Source organism: Cadophora gregata (genome assembly GCF_030347475.1).
Source record: "Cadophora gregata isolate MNR1 chromosome Unknown scaffold_2, whole genome shotgun sequence".
Classification (NCBI taxonomy): domain Eukaryota; kingdom Fungi; phylum Ascomycota; class Leotiomycetes; order Helotiales; family Ploettnerulaceae; genus Cadophora; species Cadophora gregata.
The window spans coordinates 2,805,504-2,824,041 of NW_026695925.1; the positions used below are offsets into that span (position 1 = coordinate 2,805,504).

The 18,538-nt window shown below is 47.4% G+C and overlaps 7 protein-coding genes across 7 annotated transcripts; 3 read left to right on the forward strand and 4 right to left on the reverse strand.

The window, feature by feature from the left end:
* Window positions 1-441: 441 nt before the first annotated feature.
* Window positions 442-1,861, forward strand: ONS95_008203 (uncharacterized protein; the record flags this gene model as incomplete). The annotated part of the gene is made up of 4 exons (XM_058501750.1): window positions 442-741; window positions 872-1,412; window positions 1,486-1,635; window positions 1,713-1,861. 4 exons carry the CDS (start codon window positions 442-444, stop codon window positions 1,859-1,861), a joined length of 1,140 nt encoding a protein of 379 aa, XP_058363071.1.
* A 1,127-nt stretch (window positions 1,862-2,988) lies between these two features.
* On the reverse strand, window positions 2,989-3,621 carry ONS95_008204 (uncharacterized protein; the record flags this gene model as incomplete). Its single annotated transcript, XM_058501751.1, has 2 exons — window positions 2,989-2,994; window positions 3,049-3,621. 2 exons carry the CDS (start codon window positions 3,619-3,621, stop codon window positions 2,989-2,991), a joined length of 579 nt encoding a protein of 192 aa, XP_058363072.1.
* A 1,987-nt stretch (window positions 3,622-5,608) lies between these two features.
* Window positions 5,609-6,938, forward strand: IDH1 (isocitrate dehydrogenase (NAD(+)) idh1; the record flags this gene model as incomplete). The annotated part of the gene is made up of 4 exons (XM_058501752.1): window positions 5,609-5,641; window positions 5,703-5,744; window positions 5,811-6,799; window positions 6,851-6,938. 4 exons carry the CDS (start codon window positions 5,609-5,611, stop codon window positions 6,936-6,938), a joined length of 1,152 nt encoding a protein of 383 aa, XP_058363073.1.
* Window positions 6,939-7,322: 384 nt separating this feature from the next.
* ONS95_008206 (uncharacterized protein) lies at window positions 7,323-10,007 on the reverse strand (the record flags this gene model as incomplete). Its single annotated transcript, XM_058501753.1, has 1 exon — window positions 7,323-10,007. The coding sequence occupies one exon, from the start codon at window positions 10,005-10,007 to the stop codon at window positions 7,323-7,325; it is 2,685 nt and encodes an 894-aa protein (XP_058363074.1).
* Window positions 8,375-11,749, forward strand: ONS95_008207 (uncharacterized protein). Its single transcript, XM_058501754.1, has 3 exons — window positions 8,375-10,899; window positions 10,953-11,503; window positions 11,564-11,749. The coding sequence occupies exons 1-3, from the start codon at window positions 10,594-10,596 to the stop codon at window positions 11,580-11,582; spliced, it is 876 nt and encodes a 291-aa protein (XP_058363075.1). The 5' UTR covers window positions 8,375-10,593; the 3' UTR covers window positions 11,583-11,749.
* An 889-nt stretch (window positions 11,750-12,638) lies between these two features.
* Window positions 12,639-13,749, reverse strand: ONS95_008208 (uncharacterized protein; the record flags this gene model as incomplete). Its single annotated transcript, XM_058501755.1, has 3 exons — window positions 12,639-12,781; window positions 12,838-13,399; window positions 13,462-13,749. The coding sequence occupies 3 exons, from the start codon at window positions 13,747-13,749 to the stop codon at window positions 12,639-12,641; spliced, it is 993 nt and encodes a 330-aa protein (XP_058363076.1).
* Window positions 13,750-17,508: 3,759 nt separating this feature from the next.
* ONS95_008209 (uncharacterized protein) lies at window positions 17,509-18,413 on the reverse strand (the record flags this gene model as incomplete). Its single annotated transcript, XM_058501756.1, has 2 exons — window positions 17,509-18,328; window positions 18,391-18,413. 2 exons carry the CDS (start codon window positions 18,411-18,413, stop codon window positions 17,509-17,511), a joined length of 843 nt encoding a protein of 280 aa, XP_058363077.1.
* Between the last annotated feature and the right edge of the window lie 125 nt (window positions 18,414-18,538).

Consider the following 18,538-nt stretch of genomic DNA (forward strand, 5'->3'; position numbering starts at 1 on the left):
TTGTCTTCAGCGAACGTGAATTGTGTCAAGGCCTTGAAGGATGGGAGTGTTTCAAGGTGTAGTGGAACTGGCCTCTGCCTACCCATACTCTATCACTACTTACAGCGACTCAGCAACTGTTCTTAAGTGTCTATTATTGTTTGAGAGTGATCTTGTCAGTAACTTGTTGCTCCAATGAGGTCATACGAGCGTCTTCGATATGAGTTCAGTTTTGTCAACAACCAGAATGCTAAGCGAGCCACCTCCAAAGCACATACTTCGAGGTTCTCTTCTCCTCTGGAGCTACTTCACTCTAAGAACACAGCACAGCGCATCGATCTCAAACACGAGCTTGCTTCTCGCTGTCTTCAACTGCACTCCTCTGATCTTCGTGATCTGATCTCATTCTTTCATTCAATTGCCTATCTGTTACGTATTGTCTCACTATTCACATCAACAAAGATGTCAACCCTCAACCTCCCCATCACCATCCCTCCCAAGGCACTTCTTGCACCAGCAGTGGTAATGAACGTCTCCCCTGCCAAGTCAAAGAACAACTGTCCCAAGGAAAACTGTAGAATCCATATACCAAAGGCTGCTAAAAACGAGCTTGGAGATCTCATGAGTCGTCTCTCTCTTCACGATATCTCCAATAACAATAATCGATCTGCTGCTATTCCTGTTATGAAGATTTCTCCCTCTTTGACAAATCCATTTTCGAGAAAGCCAAAAGTTCGGTTTCACTTTGTTCGTCATGCTCAGGTTAGTTGTTTCCCTTTCGATCTGTAGACCACAAGGCACGTCTCGAGTGTCAGCATTTTCGAATCTGCTCACCTTCTCGAAGAGACATGTATTGTCTGAACCGTAACTAACTCCTTCCTCTCTACTCTAGGCAATCCACAACATCCACACCATCCCCGACTGTACCTCCCTGCGCGACACCAATCTCACACCCCACGGACAGGAGCAATCACGCGCCCTCATCACGTCCTTCCCCCACGCCTCAAAAATCAAGTATGTCTTGTGCTCCCCTCTCCGCCGCACCATCAATACAGCACTCATCGGCTTTCCCTCCGTTTACGCCCGCGGCGTACAATGCATCCTCTACGAAGAACTCCGCGAATTCGGCCAAGCTCAATGCAATACCGGCTCAACTTTACTCAAGCTCCGTGAGAACTTCAAAGAGATTAATACCGGTGTTGTGAACACGGACTTACTTTATGGCGGCTGGGAGTGGCTCCATGAAAACGGTAGCGCTGCCAAGCGAGAGAGAATCGTCAAAGTGAAGAAGGCGTTGAAGGAGTTTGAGAGCGTCGTTGTTAATGGTGGACCTTGGAAAGGTATGGTGTTCATGCCGCACTATGGAGAGAATGATGTCGAGGTTTTGGTTGTTAGTCATGGTGGTTTGCTGTGTCAGTTGATGGGCTATTCAAGTAGGTTTCCTCCAACACCAACTGAGCTTCGGCGAAAGTACCCGGGATTTTGCTGACATCTGTGACCGCGCAGAGCAGAACTGGGCCAATGCCGAATGGCGCACTTTCAAGTTCCCATCCCAATCCAAGATCGACGCGGGCCATTTACCCCTGAACTTCATCCAGACCAAAGCCAGTCTCGCTAAGGTTCACATACCAATCCCCGAGGTCGGACCCCGCTTCCGTAAGTTCCATATCCCACATTTCAAAAGTATCCAGACATTTTAAGGGCATTGAGAGCTAATTCAGATACTTGTTTAGACATGATAACTGACGATTCCACCTACGAGCGTCTTGCCGAGATCAGGGAGTTTACTAAGCACGTGGAGATGATGAGGAGGAAGGAGCGGGAGGGACAGGCAAGAGCGTTCGGACATTTCATGAAGAATTTTGGTAGAGACGAGTCATGAAACTTAATGAGCTACATGTAGATATATATAGAAATGTGGGTTTGTGGGTTTAAAATGTCCTTGGGAGGCCCTGTGACTTTGAATCGATGCTGTTGTTGATGATCTCGCTTGACTGCCAAGACCCGGATCCGGAGTACGAATGCGAATTGAGATATCTCAGCCTTCATTGTCTTGAGAGAACTTGGTGCATTGGAAAACACCCATTTGAAGATAGACCTAGATTTCCTATCCCCTCTGTGGTTTATGAAACTCAAATGTGGCGTAGCACCTTTGTAGCATTTGTTGATAATTCGGCTCTGTACCAAGCATCGGAGTCGGATCCGAACAGCGTGTGTTACGACATTGAACATTCTGGATCGAGAGGGTATTTGAATAAATGGAGCCAGGTCGGTACTATTAAAGAATCTCACCGCTTCTTTGATCTCATTGTTCTAAACCTTCTCAGCACATTAAAATCTACTTGATCGTAAACGCCCACAACATCCCCACAGGCTTTTCACACACCCAGCAACGGTGGATCCATCCACAGGACCCAAAAGAAGCGTAGCCAGTATTACCAGATTTTAGCTATCTCAATCATTATTCATGTCAGAAAGTCTTAGGTTTTAAATGTCACAAAGTTATGGCACAGCATCAGCACGAGAGATTGCAGTTAGGGCGAATTGAAATCGTATTTCAGAAGAGAATTCAGTTCCCGAAAAGCCCTAACACCGAAAGCCCAAATCCTTAGCCCATCTCCAATTGCAAAGAACTCTGTTCTTCAGAGCCTAGGTATATGAAAGTTGTAGTTCCAAAGTCAGTCGGTTAATCGATCAGTTGCACGTTGTACCAAGACAATCAGACCAACAGCCTATTATGTAAGAGAAGTTGAACACTTCCTTGCTCGAGTCCATTATTTTCCCACCTTATCGTGCTTGTCGTGCTTGTGTTAAGTATAGCAGAGGAAATTAGGATTGCCGCGTGTGAGGTCGTGCTGTTGAAGTGAAGTAAGAAAAGTAATTCAGTGAAGATTGGCGGATTGTGGAGGAGATGGCGATCCAGATGGCAGATTCAGATGGCGAAAATCCAAAGAAATTAAAGACATGACATTCGTAAACGCGTGGTATGGAAGGAAGTCGAAGTGGCAATTATGCCTACAAAGGAGTCAGCCTAATCCAACATGAGAGTTCAGGTATGGTGCATCTTACCTCTACTTCAGCCTCACGTTTGGTCTTTCCACAGGGCTGGCCTACGAAACCACATCTTGCCTCTGGCTCTGGCTCTGGAGCAGGCTCTGGAATAGCATCACGCTTTCCGCATGGCTGACCTGGGTGGCCACATCGTGCCTCGGGTTCTGGGGCAGGCTCTGGCATTGCGTCACGCTTGCCACAAGGTTGGCCTGGGTGACCGCATCTTGCCTCTGGCTCAGGAGCTGGCTCGGGAATAGCATCACGCTTCCCACAAGGTTGTCCGGGGTGTCCGCATCGAGCTTCAGGAGCTGGCTCCGGGATGGCATCACGTTTTCCACACGGTTGTCCGGGATGTCCACATCTTGGCTCGGGAACAGGCTCGGGAGCTGGCTCTGGAATGGCGTCGCGCTTTCCGCAGGGTTGACCTGGGTGTCCGCATCGTGGTTCTGGTTCTGGAAGAGGGGCTCTGCGAACTTTGCCGCATGGTTGACCGACGTGACCACATCTTGCCTCAGCCGCAGGCCACAGGATGGCGCTAGAGCTGACGGTAGCAGCGAGGACCAATGCACAGAGTGCACTTGTCAACTTCATGATTGAGATTGTAGTGAGTGTGTAGGGTGGAGATGCTGTTGGGTTTGAGTTGGGGAGGAGAGTATCCTCTTAGAATAGTATACAAGGTATCCTTGTTTGTAAAAGTATTGGAGGAGATCGTAAGAGTGATCGTTTTTGGGTATGGAAGGAAGAATAGAACAAGCAGTATGTTCAAGGTATATTTATAACTTCCCTATTGAACGTTGTTCTCAATAGGAGGCCATCGTCAACAAAAAGGTTAGCGAAGCGAGGCTTCCCATTGGGTGCTCGCTTCCTATTGAGAACCAAAAAGGAGACTCGAGGTACGATCCGACAAAGGGAAAATAGATAGCACGCTACTAAAGATTCAATAGCAAGTCCTCTTTGATCAAAGAATTTTCGCAGTGGCTTGAAGTGGATGAGGTGGAAGAGGACCGCGCGCCGGGTTTACTTCCTATTGAGTTTCCTATTGAAGCCTGGATATTAACCACGCGCATGTGGCTGGATCCACAACGTGGTCCAGAACGTCAGGAAATTCCCCGTTAATATTGACGCCAACAAACGATTGAAAGGGGCATCTGAAGGATGTGCATGGACGAGAAGTGTGCAGTGATTGCGATACTTGTTCTATGGCCAAGGAATGTTCGATTTCTCCGTTCTAGACCCTATTGCAGACGGATAGGCTGGCTCTTGGAATCTTGGAGGGAGTGGAATTTTGAACGGAGTGTTTGGTTTCGAAAGAAAGAGCAAGAACGGTAAATATTGGTGTTTGTTGACTATTCCGCTTACTATTCAGATCCCAATTAGGCAATTCTTATTCAGCCCCTATTTCGTGAAATTTTCTTTGAGCCACAACAAAACCGCATCACCACAGGAACAACCGAATCGAGCAAGGGAATTGATTGCATTTAGCAGATCAAGAATTCATTGAGACGATTGGCTATTGAACTAGGAAAGATTCTAGGAGTTGAATCTAGACCATCGCCAGCGCGGGACGACTCAAAAGCCACTGCGATTTTAGAAAAGAAACTCTGGCACACCTTGAAAGGCCTTGAAAGGGATAAATGCGTGAAGGCTCAATTCGTGTCATATGCTGCATCGAAAAACTTAAAGTCACCTGCAGGTGCTGTTCGTGTGGATGTTTTAGGGCAGTTGTTGCCGGGCCCGTTGACCAATTAAGCGAGTATCACCAGCACCTATGATACTTGGACCAGGTAGCCTTTCTGGAATGAACATGAGACCGAATGACTCTGTGATCATATTCTCAAGTCGTCGCCCCAGTTTTGTAGGCGTGCCCAACTTTTCAGTGATTTTGTGGCATGTCATTAAAGACCCTACCACCTCCAGCCTCAGAGAAGCACAGCCGATCATTGCAAGCAAAGAGGTTCAGATACGGCATATGAAAACAGACAGGGGTATTCAGCGCGCTTCCTAGCATAAGACTTCAAATACTGTCCCAAAAGATAACTCAAAGAGCGCGTTGCAAGGAAAAATTGCCGAAGACTGGGAGATTAGGAACGAAACCGAGAATGGACAATGAGAACAGAGCTCCCTGTGACGCTCAAAAGTATTCCACGGGCGCAAAAGTCACAATCTGATACTATGTCCATGTTTACCTGATTGTCCACTGTGATTATTCTGCAAATTGCAGAAGTCCATCATGGATAGAAGGAAGACGTTAGCACCAGGGAGGTGGATCTATAGATCATGAGGGCGGCAGTAAAGACCCATAAACACAAATATCGACGCAAGTTAATCGAATATTTATTGTTCGACCATCGAATAGCTTTCGTCTTCGGCCAGGCTGAAGGTCGATTCTTGTTGTTATGATCCATCTGCAGTGTTGCCGTCGGCTGTCTGGAAAAATTTCACACCCGTGAGATGCCGAATCGCTAGTGTGGAAAGGGGAAGGCGGCTGGGCAATCTAAGTTATGCCGACAACCTCATTTTGCTGCTACCAAACTCTTGCACTCCAACACCTCTACACTCTCTCCTACCACTATTCATAATGTTGTCGCGCAGCTCTGCCAAGTCGGCGCAGGTATGTTGCGCACCTTCACCACGCCCAATGGCAGCGAATACCAGCTAACATACCTTACCAGAGCCTTCTGCGAACCGCCCAAGCTCCGTTGCGTTCCGCCCAAGTATGCCCTTCCACCCCTCCAAGCTCCTGCAGCAAGGAATTGTAGCTAATAGGACTCTCGAATTAGCCCCTGCGAACCTTTGCGACGGTCCAATCCGATATCTTCAAGCCCACAAAGTATGGTGGAAAGTACACGGTTACTCTGATCCCTGGTGATGGTATCGGAGCTGAGGTTGCGGAGTCTGTGAAGACCATCTTCAAGGCGGACAACGTGCCAGTTGAGTGGGAACAAGTCGATGTCTCGGGTGTAGAGACTGGAGGAAAGCTTTCAGAGGATCTTTTCCGCGAGTCAATTGCTTCCTTGAAGAGGAATAAGCTTGGATTGAAGGGTATCCTCCACACGCCCATCGAGCGATCCGGCCACCAGTCTTTCAACGTAGCTATGCGTCAAGAGCTCGACATCTACGCGTCGATCGTCCTTATTAAGAACATTCCTGGTTACAAGACCCGCCACGAAAATGTCGACCTCTGCATTATCCGTGAAAACACCGAGGGAGAGTACTCTGGCCTCGAGCACCAATCTGTACCAGGTGTCGTCGAGTCTCTCAAGATCATCACCCGTGCCAAGTCAGAACGTATTGCCAAGTTCGCATTCAGTTTCGCTCTTGCCAACAACCGCAAGAAGGTCACCTGTATCCACAAGGCGAACATCATGAAGCTCGCAGATGGTCTCTTCCGCAACACCTTCAATGCTGTCGCCAAGGAGTACCCCACTCTGGAGACCAACGATATGATTGTTGACAACGCTTCCATGCAGTGTGTCTCGCGACCACAGCAATTCGATGTTATGGTTATGCCCAACTTGTACGGAGGAATCTTGTCCAACGTCGGAGCTGCGCTTGTGGGAGGACCAGGTGTCGTTCCCGGTTGCAACATGGGTCGTGATGTCGCTATTTTCGAGCCTGGTTGCCGTCACGTTGGTCTGGATATCAAGGGCAAGGACCAGGCTAACCCAACTGCCATGATCCTCTCCGGATCTATGCTTTTGAGACATCTTGGTCTTGACGAGCATGCTAACCGCATCTCCAAGGCCGTTTACGATGTAATTGCTGATGGGTAAGCGACACGACATCCAGACTGCCAAATAGTATCGTTAACAAGTTATAGAAATGTCCGAACACGCGATATGGGAGGAGAGAGCTCAACACACCAATTCACAAGGGCAGTCTTGGACAAGATGGAGTTGGCAGGATAAACGGATCGTGGTCCAAATTGTATAAAGGGGACTCGGAGATAAACACCATTGGTTGTACTCTAGGATGCATTAGCGGGTGCACTTGAAACTCGTTCGGTCAATTTCAATTTGCTCTTTATGAAGTTCTCGTGCCATTCATACATCTTTCGTTCTAGAGAAAGCTCGCCCTTGCATTCTAGCAATATCTTCATAATAACAGCCTCTAGAAAGAAGCTCTAGCTGTAAGCTAATTCCCCTTAGCATTTGCAATGCCCAAATCTGTACAGAAGCTAACCACAAATACACTTTGCAAGAAAAACTCAGTCCTCCATGCCCGGTATCCCCATATCACGGATAGCCTCGAGGAAGCGTTACCGCTTCACCCCAAGTCTTCTTCGCGGCTCCCTATTCATCGCCATAGCCACCAGCTTCAAACACCTCACCACCACCACCACCACCGCTCCTCTTCCGCTTCTTCGCCTCTTCATCCATTAACATCTGCAATACCTGATTAACAGTCTTCCCTCGAAACTGCTGCCGAATACCAATGTCCCTACTATTTCTGTAACCCAAGGTATTTCCCCACGTTACATTTTCCGAGCTCGGATCGTAGAATGGTAGAGGCGAGTCTTCTCTCTTTCTCTTGAGATTTGCTTGTTGATCTTGGCCTTGAATTTGGGCGAATGTAGGTCGGATATCACGCTCGAGGAGGTGTTGGTCGATGGGTGCGCCGAAGCTGTGTGACGGGACGTAGGAATCACAGTTTCCTTTGTATGGAGATTCATTTTCAGAGCCTTGTCCGTCGCTGTACTGGTCTTCCTCATCATGACCGTCCTCCTTACCACTCGAGATACTGATGGCATCCCAATCTTCACCTCTGTTGATTGGTGCCCTCGACAAGTACCTCGACGTCTCAGCCTCTTCGTCGTCGAAATCCTCGTAACTCGGCAGTTCTTCATTGTCGAACCGTTGATAGTCTGGCCGATCACCATATTCATTGCCGTCTTGCATGTGCTGAGTCTCGTGGAGAAAAGGACTTGGCGGACTTGGCGGTGTTGGGGGAGAGTGTGAGTGTAGACTGGTTATGCGGTGTCTAGGCTGGACATCTCGCAGCTCGTTCTTGAGGTAGTGGTCTTGGCAGTTTTGGTTTTGGCTCTTCCGGGGAGTTATTGAAGCCGGTACAGGCACGTATTCTTCATCATAGAGGGTCGCGTCGACGTATGTATTCGGATCGAGGTTGGCAGGCGGAGGGACGTAGTCTATGTCGTCTTCTTCATCGTAGTCTGCATCATACAAGCTGGTTTTGACATACGAGTTCGAGCATTCGATGGTGGAATCGTTTCTAAGAACAGTAGGAATGATGCTCGACGTGGCGACGGCTGAAGAAATTCGTGGCTTCTCATGAGGCTCATGGTTCTTGTTGTTCAAGCTCTCGTCGAGATGTCTGACTGGGGCGATCAGCGTGGGTGTTATCCTTCGACTTACGGGCTGAGATATGCTTGGGAGCTTGAATACTCCTGCGCGAGGAAGAGGATTCGACGAACATTTGGACTTCGGCTCGATGCTTCTTGTTCCAATTGCTTGAGATCGATCCGTAATCGTTTCATTTGCAATTGGTATGCTTGCCGCGATATTAACGACAGCATATCCTGGCTGGGGACTGGAGGGTAGCTGGAGGACTCTCTTAACAGAAACAGGATAAGATGGATACTCAGGTCTATCTTCAGACTTCGCTCGTCCGTATGTACTGTTTTGAGAACCTATTCCTTCCATTGCGTCTTGTGGGCATCGTGTGGGCTTGTTCTCTGGAGGCGATGGTCGTGAGCGGTCTGCCAGCGATCTATCCGTGGATCCGTCCCAGTCGTTGCTTGGATTAAAAGTCGGTACGGACTGGCAATGAAACGGAGGTGCGTAAGGGCTGATGTATGGGCGGTTGATCGGTGTAAACTGGTTGGCAAGGTTGTGCTGGAGCCCTGATTGTTGTGCTTGATGTCTGTGTGCTCCAAAGACAGGAGAAGCAATAGCTTGACCGTGGCTAGAAGATTTATTTCGGTTGATGATACTCAGAGCAGCAGATGCTTGATTGGTAGCTTGTCCGAAAGTTGTCTGGTCCGTCGGCAGACGTACGGCAGGTACTTCCTCCGTGGAAGCCATTCCATCAAAATCAGGTTCCGGAATGCCTTCGAAAAGTGGCTTCAGCTTCACTGTCTTACGAGCGAAGGAAAGACCTCCTTCCTCGACAGGCTTTGACGCCAGCTCCTTGAATTCCGCCATCGTATCCACCAATTCGGCATCCAGAATATCCTTTGTGAATCTGTCCGAGACGCTTTTACCGACAACTGGCAAAGGCGCTTCGAAGTTCGTTGCCTGGGTGATTCTGTTCGTGAGCCCGTCGAGGGCCCCAACATCCAGATTGAAGCCCCTGTTTGCCCTCATCCAATCTCGACATTCAAGCTCGATATCGTTCAGTTGCTGCCGGTATTGGCGCTTCAACTCCGCTCTGTATTCTATTAAGGATTGCTCACATGCTTGCTGATACTCAGCGAAGATCTGCGGATTGTTGGCCAGAATTTTTGCTGCATGCTTGTTTGACACATGGAGTTCGTGTTCAGGGTGAAAGGCGTCACCTTTAACATGTATGACGTTCAGAGTCCTGGCCAAAAGCTTGTTGTAATTTTTGAATGATTTTTCAAAGCGCTTCTTTTGGAACTCGTTGTGTTCATTGAGTTGTTTTTGTAAAATTCTGTTGGCTGCCGTCTCAAGGCCTTTCTTGAAAGAGGCAATCTCGACGCTAGGAGTATGTGCAGACATGCTGCGTCGATTGTCGATGCTTTCTACTGGAGATGTTGTTGAAGTCGCCGCGTCTCTGAATTGAGCCTCAGTCTCATCTTGGTTGGTGACTGAAAGCTCTGAGCCATCAAGAGTGAATGTGATCACTGTGTATCGTTGAGTGTTACCGTTGATGAGATGCCTCGTGCGGATCTCGGATTCGACGTCAAACACATTATCAAGCGAGATATCTTTGACGAGCCCTCGCGCTGCAGGGCCGCGGACCTTGCCAAATTGTATGAGCTCTTGGAGTTTGACCATTCTGCCGTCTTGATGACATATTCACGCGTCGGACTGGTGGATGAGACTGAGTTGCGGATGCGACAGGTGTTGTGGTTTTGGGCAAGCGAGTGCTTCCGCCAATGAATTGCTAGCTTGGCACGACTTCCAGGCAAATGGAAATGTCAACTTTGTACGGCGGCCACCAACGACTTTTCTTGCTTGGGAGATCACCCAGAGTGATCTCAAGCTGCCGTACATCCTGCAAGTTAATGATCAAAAGGCTGGCTATTGTGACTACTCTAGCAAAATTGTATTCTTCACTGTCTTGGATGGAATTTTGGAGTTGAACAAGCCTGTGTGTGGCAAAGAAACAGTCTGGAGTTGAGAAACAACAAATATACGTCTTGTGCTAACAGTTTCCTTGCCTCTTTGTTTCCTATCTCGCCTCTTGTTACGATATTCACCAGCCGTCTTCTAGCACTATTGCTATTCAATTCTATGTCTTTTGAGTAATTATAAACGCGCCCTCGAATGCTTTCTGTCTTGTTTAGTTCTTTATCGACGCTGTTTTCCCCATTTCGAGACCCTTGAGACCCTTGATCTCGAACTCAACAGTAGCGTCGCCATGGATATCTCACAAGACCAACTATCGTCTATAGACATCAAAGCATACTGCTCTTCGAGTATTGAGCTAGTCGAAACCATATCAAATATTGGAGGCAAGGAACAGGGGGGAAATGGAGACAAATCGCCACCAGAGCTCCCAGAAAGGGATGAGTTCCTCGAGGCAGTACTTGAAGCAGCCTTGGCACCTTGTTCTGGTACCTCTTCATTTCGATGGAATGGAGTGGTTGAATCAATAAGTCAAGCTTCACCTCTGCCTCCCCCACGAGAGCAGAGAATTACCTTCCACCTCGTTCGACATGCCGAGGTATCCAATGCTCTATTACAATCTCTCTACTCAATCACTAATCAACTCAACAGGGACCTCACAACCTCAGATCAATCCCAGAGAAAGATCGAGTCGCCATGCTTGACCCAGGTCTCACTACATACGGCACCGCCCAATCGGAGCTCCTCTCGCAACGTTTCAATACCATGAAGAAGGTCACCCACATTCTTTCCTCTCCTCTCAGCCGCACCCTCCTCACTGCCTTAGTCGCTTTCAAGCCTGCCATCGATCGTGGTATCCAAGTCATCCTGATCCCTGACCTTCGAGAATGCGGCCAAGGTCTATGTAACACGGGCAGTAACATTCCCGATCTCGTGGAGGAGTTATCCGAGAAAGAAATGGGTTTCCGAAAAGACTGTATTGATTCCAGCTATTGCTATACCGGTTGGGAGCACAATACTGAATCTTGGGACGAACATGACTTGCGGCATGAGCGAGCAGACCGTATGAGATCAATGCTTTTCCATCTAGGGCAGATCGCGGCAAACCAATCAAACGATGATGTTGAAATTGTTATTGTCACACACAGTCGATTCATCATGGCATTAGAAGAGACTACAAACAGTAGGTTTATTCTGATTAAGTTCGATCTTTCGCGGATTTCGTGTGATTATTTTTCGGATGCAAGCTGATGTTGTTATAGTGCAAGATGCATACTATAATGCAGAATATAAAAGCTACCAAATTGTTGAAGATTTGGATGCTGCTCCTGGTCTTGAGAAATTTACATTGATTGAAACCGAGGAAAGCAAGGTTTATGTCCATACCCACCCCGAGGATATCAGTTTGGCGGAATAAAGTAAGAATGGCAATACATGCTGAAATACCGTGATACCATTTGATGAAACTTCGTGTATCTCTCTGTTCTTAAAAACTTCCAAATGCTGATGATTTTCACTGATCTGCGCAGCAACTTGCGCTTCGGCCTCGTTCCCACACCAGGAATCCATGATATCCTCCATTCACGGCCTCCAATATTGAATGGCAAAATTTTCAAATATAATTAGGCCACTTCTACGGCAAAAGGAATGGGACAGACTGCACTCTGCGGAAGAAGAGATGGCTATTATGATGGCAAGGTACAAGCTGTGGGTACATTAAAGCGAACCATTGACACCGGCGGAGCTTTTCTTCTTTCTATGAGGCTTTTTCACTTCGATTTCTTATGCTTCAACATCAAATTTAACTGTCAATCCTCTGGTAATAGATCCTGGGCCACATTTTGTCAGGCCGCTCTGTGGTTGTAGGTGTCGTTAGTGTGTTGTTTACGATTTTGCTGGTCTTGGCTCGCTTAAATCTTGCCAGTGCACAGCCTCTTATGCCATCGTCTGAAAGGTTTTACAGGAGTTCACCGGTGAGACTCTAGTGAAACGATGAGTTGTTTGGGGTTAGAATGAGCTTTTAGTTAGGTTTAGAGACCACACGCGGGTAGATTTGATGTAAACGCATGAAAAGTGAGGCCCAAATGTTTGAACTCTGTCGTCTGATACTATGAAGACTTCACTTAATGATTTACCCAGATTTGATTTGTTTCTAGCATGAGGAATGATGTTGCAACATCTGTGCATTTGAGGGTAACATAAGCTTTCTGGCTATGCGAGCTCTAAATGTGATGTATCTAAATTCCACATCAGTGACCTCACAATCCTTTGCTGAAGCGGAGCCTTCGCCAGACGTGGTATCCCGAGCTCTCAGCATGAGGAACAGAAGCGTTCTACTCATACCCACACTGGATGCGTATGAATATACTGTTTGCTTTCCTCGGTCTCAATGAGTTCAAACTGAGAAGACTTATGTGCAACGACCATCTCCTCCGTTGCAAACTCGTAAGATTTATACTCTGCATTGTAGAGCCGCGCATCTGTACGCATTTTAGTAAGAGGTTTCAATATATCTCCAGTCATCAAACAAACTTACTTTCCTCTCCCTCCAATGTAGCAAGGAAAGCACCATGAGAAACGACCACAATGTGAACATCACAGTCTCTCGCAACACCGTTGACTTCGATTCCATTCCAAATGCCCTTTTCTTCCTTCAGAGCAACCTGACCTAGCTCCCAAAGCTCCTTACGAACCTTCAGAGCTCGAGTTTGCTTGTACTCCGGGAATGGCGTGCCAATCTCTCTATTCATCTCCCATCCGTTAGGAGCAAGGCGAGTCTCGAGTTTTCCTTCCAGTCCCGGAAACTTCTTCAGAAGAAGGGACATGGGAATACCAGTATTGCAGTTGGTGTTTCCCCACTCTCGAACATCTGGATAAGCGATGATTTGGATCCCTTTTCCGAAAATAGCGGGACCGAGAGCAAGCTGGGTTGTGTGGATAGTACGTTGCAGTGGCGAGCATATGATGTGAGTAACCTTTTCCATATGTCTAAATCGATTCGCTAGTTCTTTAGCTTGGAGCTCTCCGTAGACTGTAAGTCTTGGATCCTTCATCTTCTTCCTGTACTCGTACGGCACGTCCTTAAGATTATGCTGAGCCTGTCATGTGTTATTCTTATAGATCCAAAGTAAACAAATGTATCTCTGTACAGATTTCTTACTTCTGCATGACGAATACAATGAACGTAGACACGCTGAGTCTTTGGTTGTGAAGACCCATCTTTTGTATTGAGAGCAAATAACTGTTGTGAATGCAAGGACATAGCTCTCATTGCTCTTTTTATAAGTCCAATCGGCTTGTCGCCAGTGATTTGGACTTGTTCATTGACTTTGGTTAGGGTAATAGCTGAAGCTAAGGTCCACTCTCCCTTCTTTTTATTCTCTTTATTCTTATCATTGCCAAAGTCACTTAAATCTTGACGATCAATATCTGAAGCTGGTCTTCCCATTACTTCACTACAGTTCTTGTCCTTTGCTGGAGATAGCTTGGCAGACAGCCTACGGAGACTACCCAATTTCGAGGAGTTCTGGAGGGAAGAGTGCGAGATCGAGGGCTGGTGTCGGAGGCTGTTGAAATTCGAGGACGCATCGTTGAAAAGATCTTCGAGTTTTTCTTGACATCATTGCTCTAGTAATTCACATTTGTGCCTGATTGTGATATTCTTAGCGAGGTTGTAATGATCGGAGAGTTGGACGAGGCCAGCATCTAAGCGAGAACTCGAACGGCGGTTTGTTTATCCTATCCAGGAGTCTCATTTTACGATTTAGAGACGCATAATCACTACACCGTAATACACAATATTGGCAAATTCTACTGTATTAGAGCATACCTAGTATTTTCTGGCGTTTGGATTCGAGTGTACAATGGAATTGGACCGAGAATCCTCCTCGTGGGTACCTCAGTCTGCGCCTAGGCGCCAAGAGAGGGGGCGACATCAATTTATCTATCCAGTGAATTCCTATCAGTCAAAGCAATCAATATAACAGAAACTAATCAAAGTCCCGAAACAAGTGGAAAACTTGTTGCGGACTCAAAACATTATCAGGAGTGCAGCGTTACGGACTGGACGCTACAAAGACTGCCAATGCATCAGACAGAACATTCAAAGTCAGACTCACGACATCAGAGAGGCTTGACATAATTTGGAGATTCTTTGACATTAGGAACACAAAACTAGAGCTGGAAATTGCGCTGTAATGCGCAACACCATATGACGCAGTACATAATATATCCCTGCATTTGCCAATACTGCAAAATCAATCCAAACCTCGAAACAGCAAACATCTGCACAACGCCCTACAAAGAATCCAACAGGCGATCCAAGGAATTCATACTACAATCCATCCCAACCTATTGTCTGCAAGCGAGTCGTTAGCTGGACTGTAGATTGTTCGGCAAAGGCTATAGACAAACGCACACCCCAGAGCGGCTCTCAGTGCAGCTACCAGGAGAATCAGGAACGTAAATAATTGCATTGTGTGCTTCTGGGGTGTAAGTTACCTGGGTGTCTTGAAGTAAGTACTAGGTAGATTGCTGCAGCCTGCAGGGGAAAGTGTTGGCCTTAGGCCTAGCAAGTCGTGAATTGGAACATGGATATCACTTAATATTTTTTAGTGGTGGAGTTGATGAAAACCAGTCAGTGGTAAGTACAATAGTAATCGGAGCTAGATTATTAATTTTGAATGAAGTTTTGGAAGCAGATTCATTTTATTGTGGTCCAAAACAAAAGGATCTGTATCCATTTCCTCTCAGGCCAATGGAGCTATCCGTAGAAGGCTTCAGGCTCAGAAAATCGAATATTCTACCATTGTCTGATATCTACAACGTACGAGGTAACAATCCACTGAGATGGAGACATACCTCCCAAATCCTTTGTCAGACTATCGTCGTAGCTTTGTCGTTCTCCTTATGTCACATTGAAGAGCTTGTTCTCTGTTTGTTACAGACAAACATATGTGACCTCAGTCATATTTTGAAACATACACAGAATTAGAGGATGAAAGACTCTTTTAGACCAAGAGAAACTTATTGTTTGAGAGCCATCGAAGTCCGAGAAACTCCATACGTTAATTCGTGCTACGGCAAGTAACCATACCACAATGAAACATCCTTAGCCCAATATACTATCGTTCTGTCCCTTCTCTCGCTCCTCTTTCCCAAATCTAAATCAATTTCGCCTATGGTGTAGGGAGCAAAGCAACAACCGCGCATTTTCCCTGACAGATTCCGAAAGCCGTGTTGCATGCCACGACAGTGGCAGGCGCAGTAGCTCCCAGTGTAGCTCCCCAAGTAGCACCAGCTGCAGCATAGCAAGCTGTGACAATGCTAGCGCAGCCACCTTGGCAGATGCCATAGCCAACGGGACCGGCCTGAATGAGTGCGGGGCCAGTGGCCAGGAAGAGTAAGAAGGCGGATGGATTTGAGAGACGCATTTTCATGGATTGTTGACTTGGCGAGAGAATCCGATTTGGTCTGAAATTGTATGTCTCGTTTGAGAAGATGGTGGACCTGGTTGACGTTTATATCTTGTCTGGGTAAGCTGGCATATTAGCTTAGGCGTGCTTGTTCGCCTTGCCTTCTGAAGACAGGAGCTGGGACAGGCATGGGGGAGTGCTACCACTTACAGATTTGATCTCGGTGTTTTTGATGGAGAGGAAAGAAGAGGTGAACATTGGGGAGGATGGACAGATTATATCTCATCTCTCGCCTTTGTTGACAAACGAAAGTCTTGGCAATGAGAAAGCTCTCGCAACTAGCCGAAAGCTGCTGCAGTTACCCGAAATACCTGCAAGCTGAAAGAGAAACTCTCGAAACTGGAAGAAAGAACTGCAAGTGGATGCGAGAGTCTTGCGTCTCTGGACAGTGCCAGGCTTCTTGATCGGCGGGCTTTGAGACGAGAATAATGTCCACAACGAAGCTATCAATGGTTACGAGAAGCTGCATTGCAGGTCCGTGTCAAGCTATGCTATGCTATCTCCACCTCGTCGGAACTTCCGCTTAAGGCGTTGGACCAAACGCAACAGCGGCACAAGCTGCATAGCACGTTCCTGTGCTGCATTGCAGGCTAGAATAGCTGACGGGGCTCCCGCAGCGAAGACCGTTCCGAAGATGGCTCCAGCAGCTGAATAGCATGCTACAACCACCGTGGCACAGCCTGCTTGACAGACGGCATAACCAAGTGGGCCGCCGAATGCTGTGGAGACTGCTGCCGAGAATGCGATGATGTGAGGGAGAAGCATGTTTTTTGATCGTTTGGTCGAGGTGAACGGAAGTTTGTGGTGTGCTTGTGAAGAAGACCCCTACTTTGTACAGTTATCAATGTCAGTTTATGAATTTGTGTCAAAAGCTGCCAGAATAGGCATGCTTACCAATTTATCTGGTTTGAGTGAGGTGTTGTTGAAGATAGAAAGGAGCCGCTCGGAGAATGGCTGACTATTTATTCGAGACCCTGGCTCAGCTCTCTTTGTTGCAGATGTGCCAACAGAATCAAGATAGAATATGACTGAAGGTCTCCAAGGACAAGTGCACAATAGCGGAGAAGGCAAGGGCGAAAGACAGAGAATAGAAGCTGCGAGACGCTACATACACAAATCTTGTAAGAGAGAACAAACGTCTAATTAGTCTCTGATTCCAAACCTATGACTGATGCCACATCACCTAGCTTCTAACAGGCCAATTCCCCAGATCAAAGAGGCATTCTTTCTCCAGAGGCTTCCTCTCGATATTGCCCCCGAACGTAAAGGCAGCACATCTGCGATGATATGTTCCTCTCGGCCGCTGCACTCCAGTTTCCTGAATATGGTCTCTGTTTGTTCCGTCCGACTTCCCACACGGAAATCACTGTGCCCGTCGCAGGAGCAGGCTGTGGTAGAGATTCCTGTAGGCTTTGACGACGAGAGAGCTTCCTGAGGCCGAGGCCGCGGCGGATACTGCGAGGTTCGTTCGAGCGGTAACAAAAATAGGATGGCAGTTTACTTATCTTGCAGTCAATCGACTGAACAGCCCTGTCAGCACCCCTGTTATGAACCTCCTTGTCCTGGTATATTTTGACTATCACAGGTGAAGGCCGGAGAACTCTCTGGTGCCACTAACTGCCATGTGGCCGAGCAGCAGTTCAGACTCAAAATTGTGCTTCGAAAAACTCCCATTTTGATATCATAACCTCCTCTACCAAACGCCACGCAATGCCATGCAACCAATTCCCAGTCTAAAAAGCAATCTTTCGTTTCCTTCCCGTGTACTTCGAGGAGTTCTTAACCACCTTCCCCTTCCTCTCCATCTGCTCCTTCTTACTTAGAATCCACGCTTTGCTTCCTTTCTGCACCTTTCTCCCCTTCTCCCTATGTTTCCTCCTCGCATCCAGCACATCTACACCATCCATTCCCTTTACCACACCCGTGATATCTCCGCCGTTGCCCTCCTCCGCAGATCCACCGACCGTCAAGACCAGATATAACTTCGCATTCTTGGTTCCAGGATCATCTTCCAGAATACCAGCTCCGAATCCAGCTTTGATCGCAGCACCGCTAATCATCGTCCTCTGCTGATCGTTCTTCGGATAAAACTGACACACCGCCCTCCCACCCCTCTTTAAACTCGCATACAGTCCATTAAAGAACCGTGATAATCTCCCTTCAGACGATACTTCGCTACTTTCCGCATTACACAGCCACTGAATAGCACTAATCGAAATCGCAGCATCGAAACTACCCGCACGAAATGGGACGCCTTGACCAATGTCCGCAAGCATGAGATCGCCTTCTACGTCTCGCTGTAATGCTATGTCAAGCATAGAGGCCGAGATATCCATTCCAACCCAGATGTGAGGTCCGCCTTCCGAGGGGTCGATCGAGGAGAGGATTTCGCCAGAAAGCCCGGAGCCGCAGCCTACATCGAGGATCATGGCGGGGGAGTCTAGGTCAAGCAGTTCGAGCGCGCGATTTGTCATGGAAGCTTGAATGTTTTGGATTCGAGAGGAAGTGGTATATTTGCGTGCTTCCGTATCATTGTAATGGAGATCTGGGGGGCTGTTCCATTGCATTAGCAGTTGTCGCATGTATATTGAAATCTTGGGGAGCAAAGTACTTACAGGGTATCTTCTGGACGAGACATGATTATGTTGTAAATCCAAACTGGCGAAAAGTTCCCAAGTATCCCGTTCAGCAATTTGCCCTTCAGTCGGAAATATTTCGTGTGTTAAGTGGGTGTTGCGCACGATTTCGAGATTCCTGTTCAAG

Excerpts from the sequence above, each read along its gene's own strand:
- ONS95_008207 (XM_058501754.1), top strand. The coding sequence starts at position 10,594 with ATGGATATCTCACAAGACCAACTATCGTCTATAGACATCAAAGCATAC. Across the intron at positions 10,900-10,952 it reads ACCTCGTTCGACATGCCGAG|GGACCTCACAACCTCAGATC; the intron begins GTATCCAATGCT and ends TCAACTCAACAG.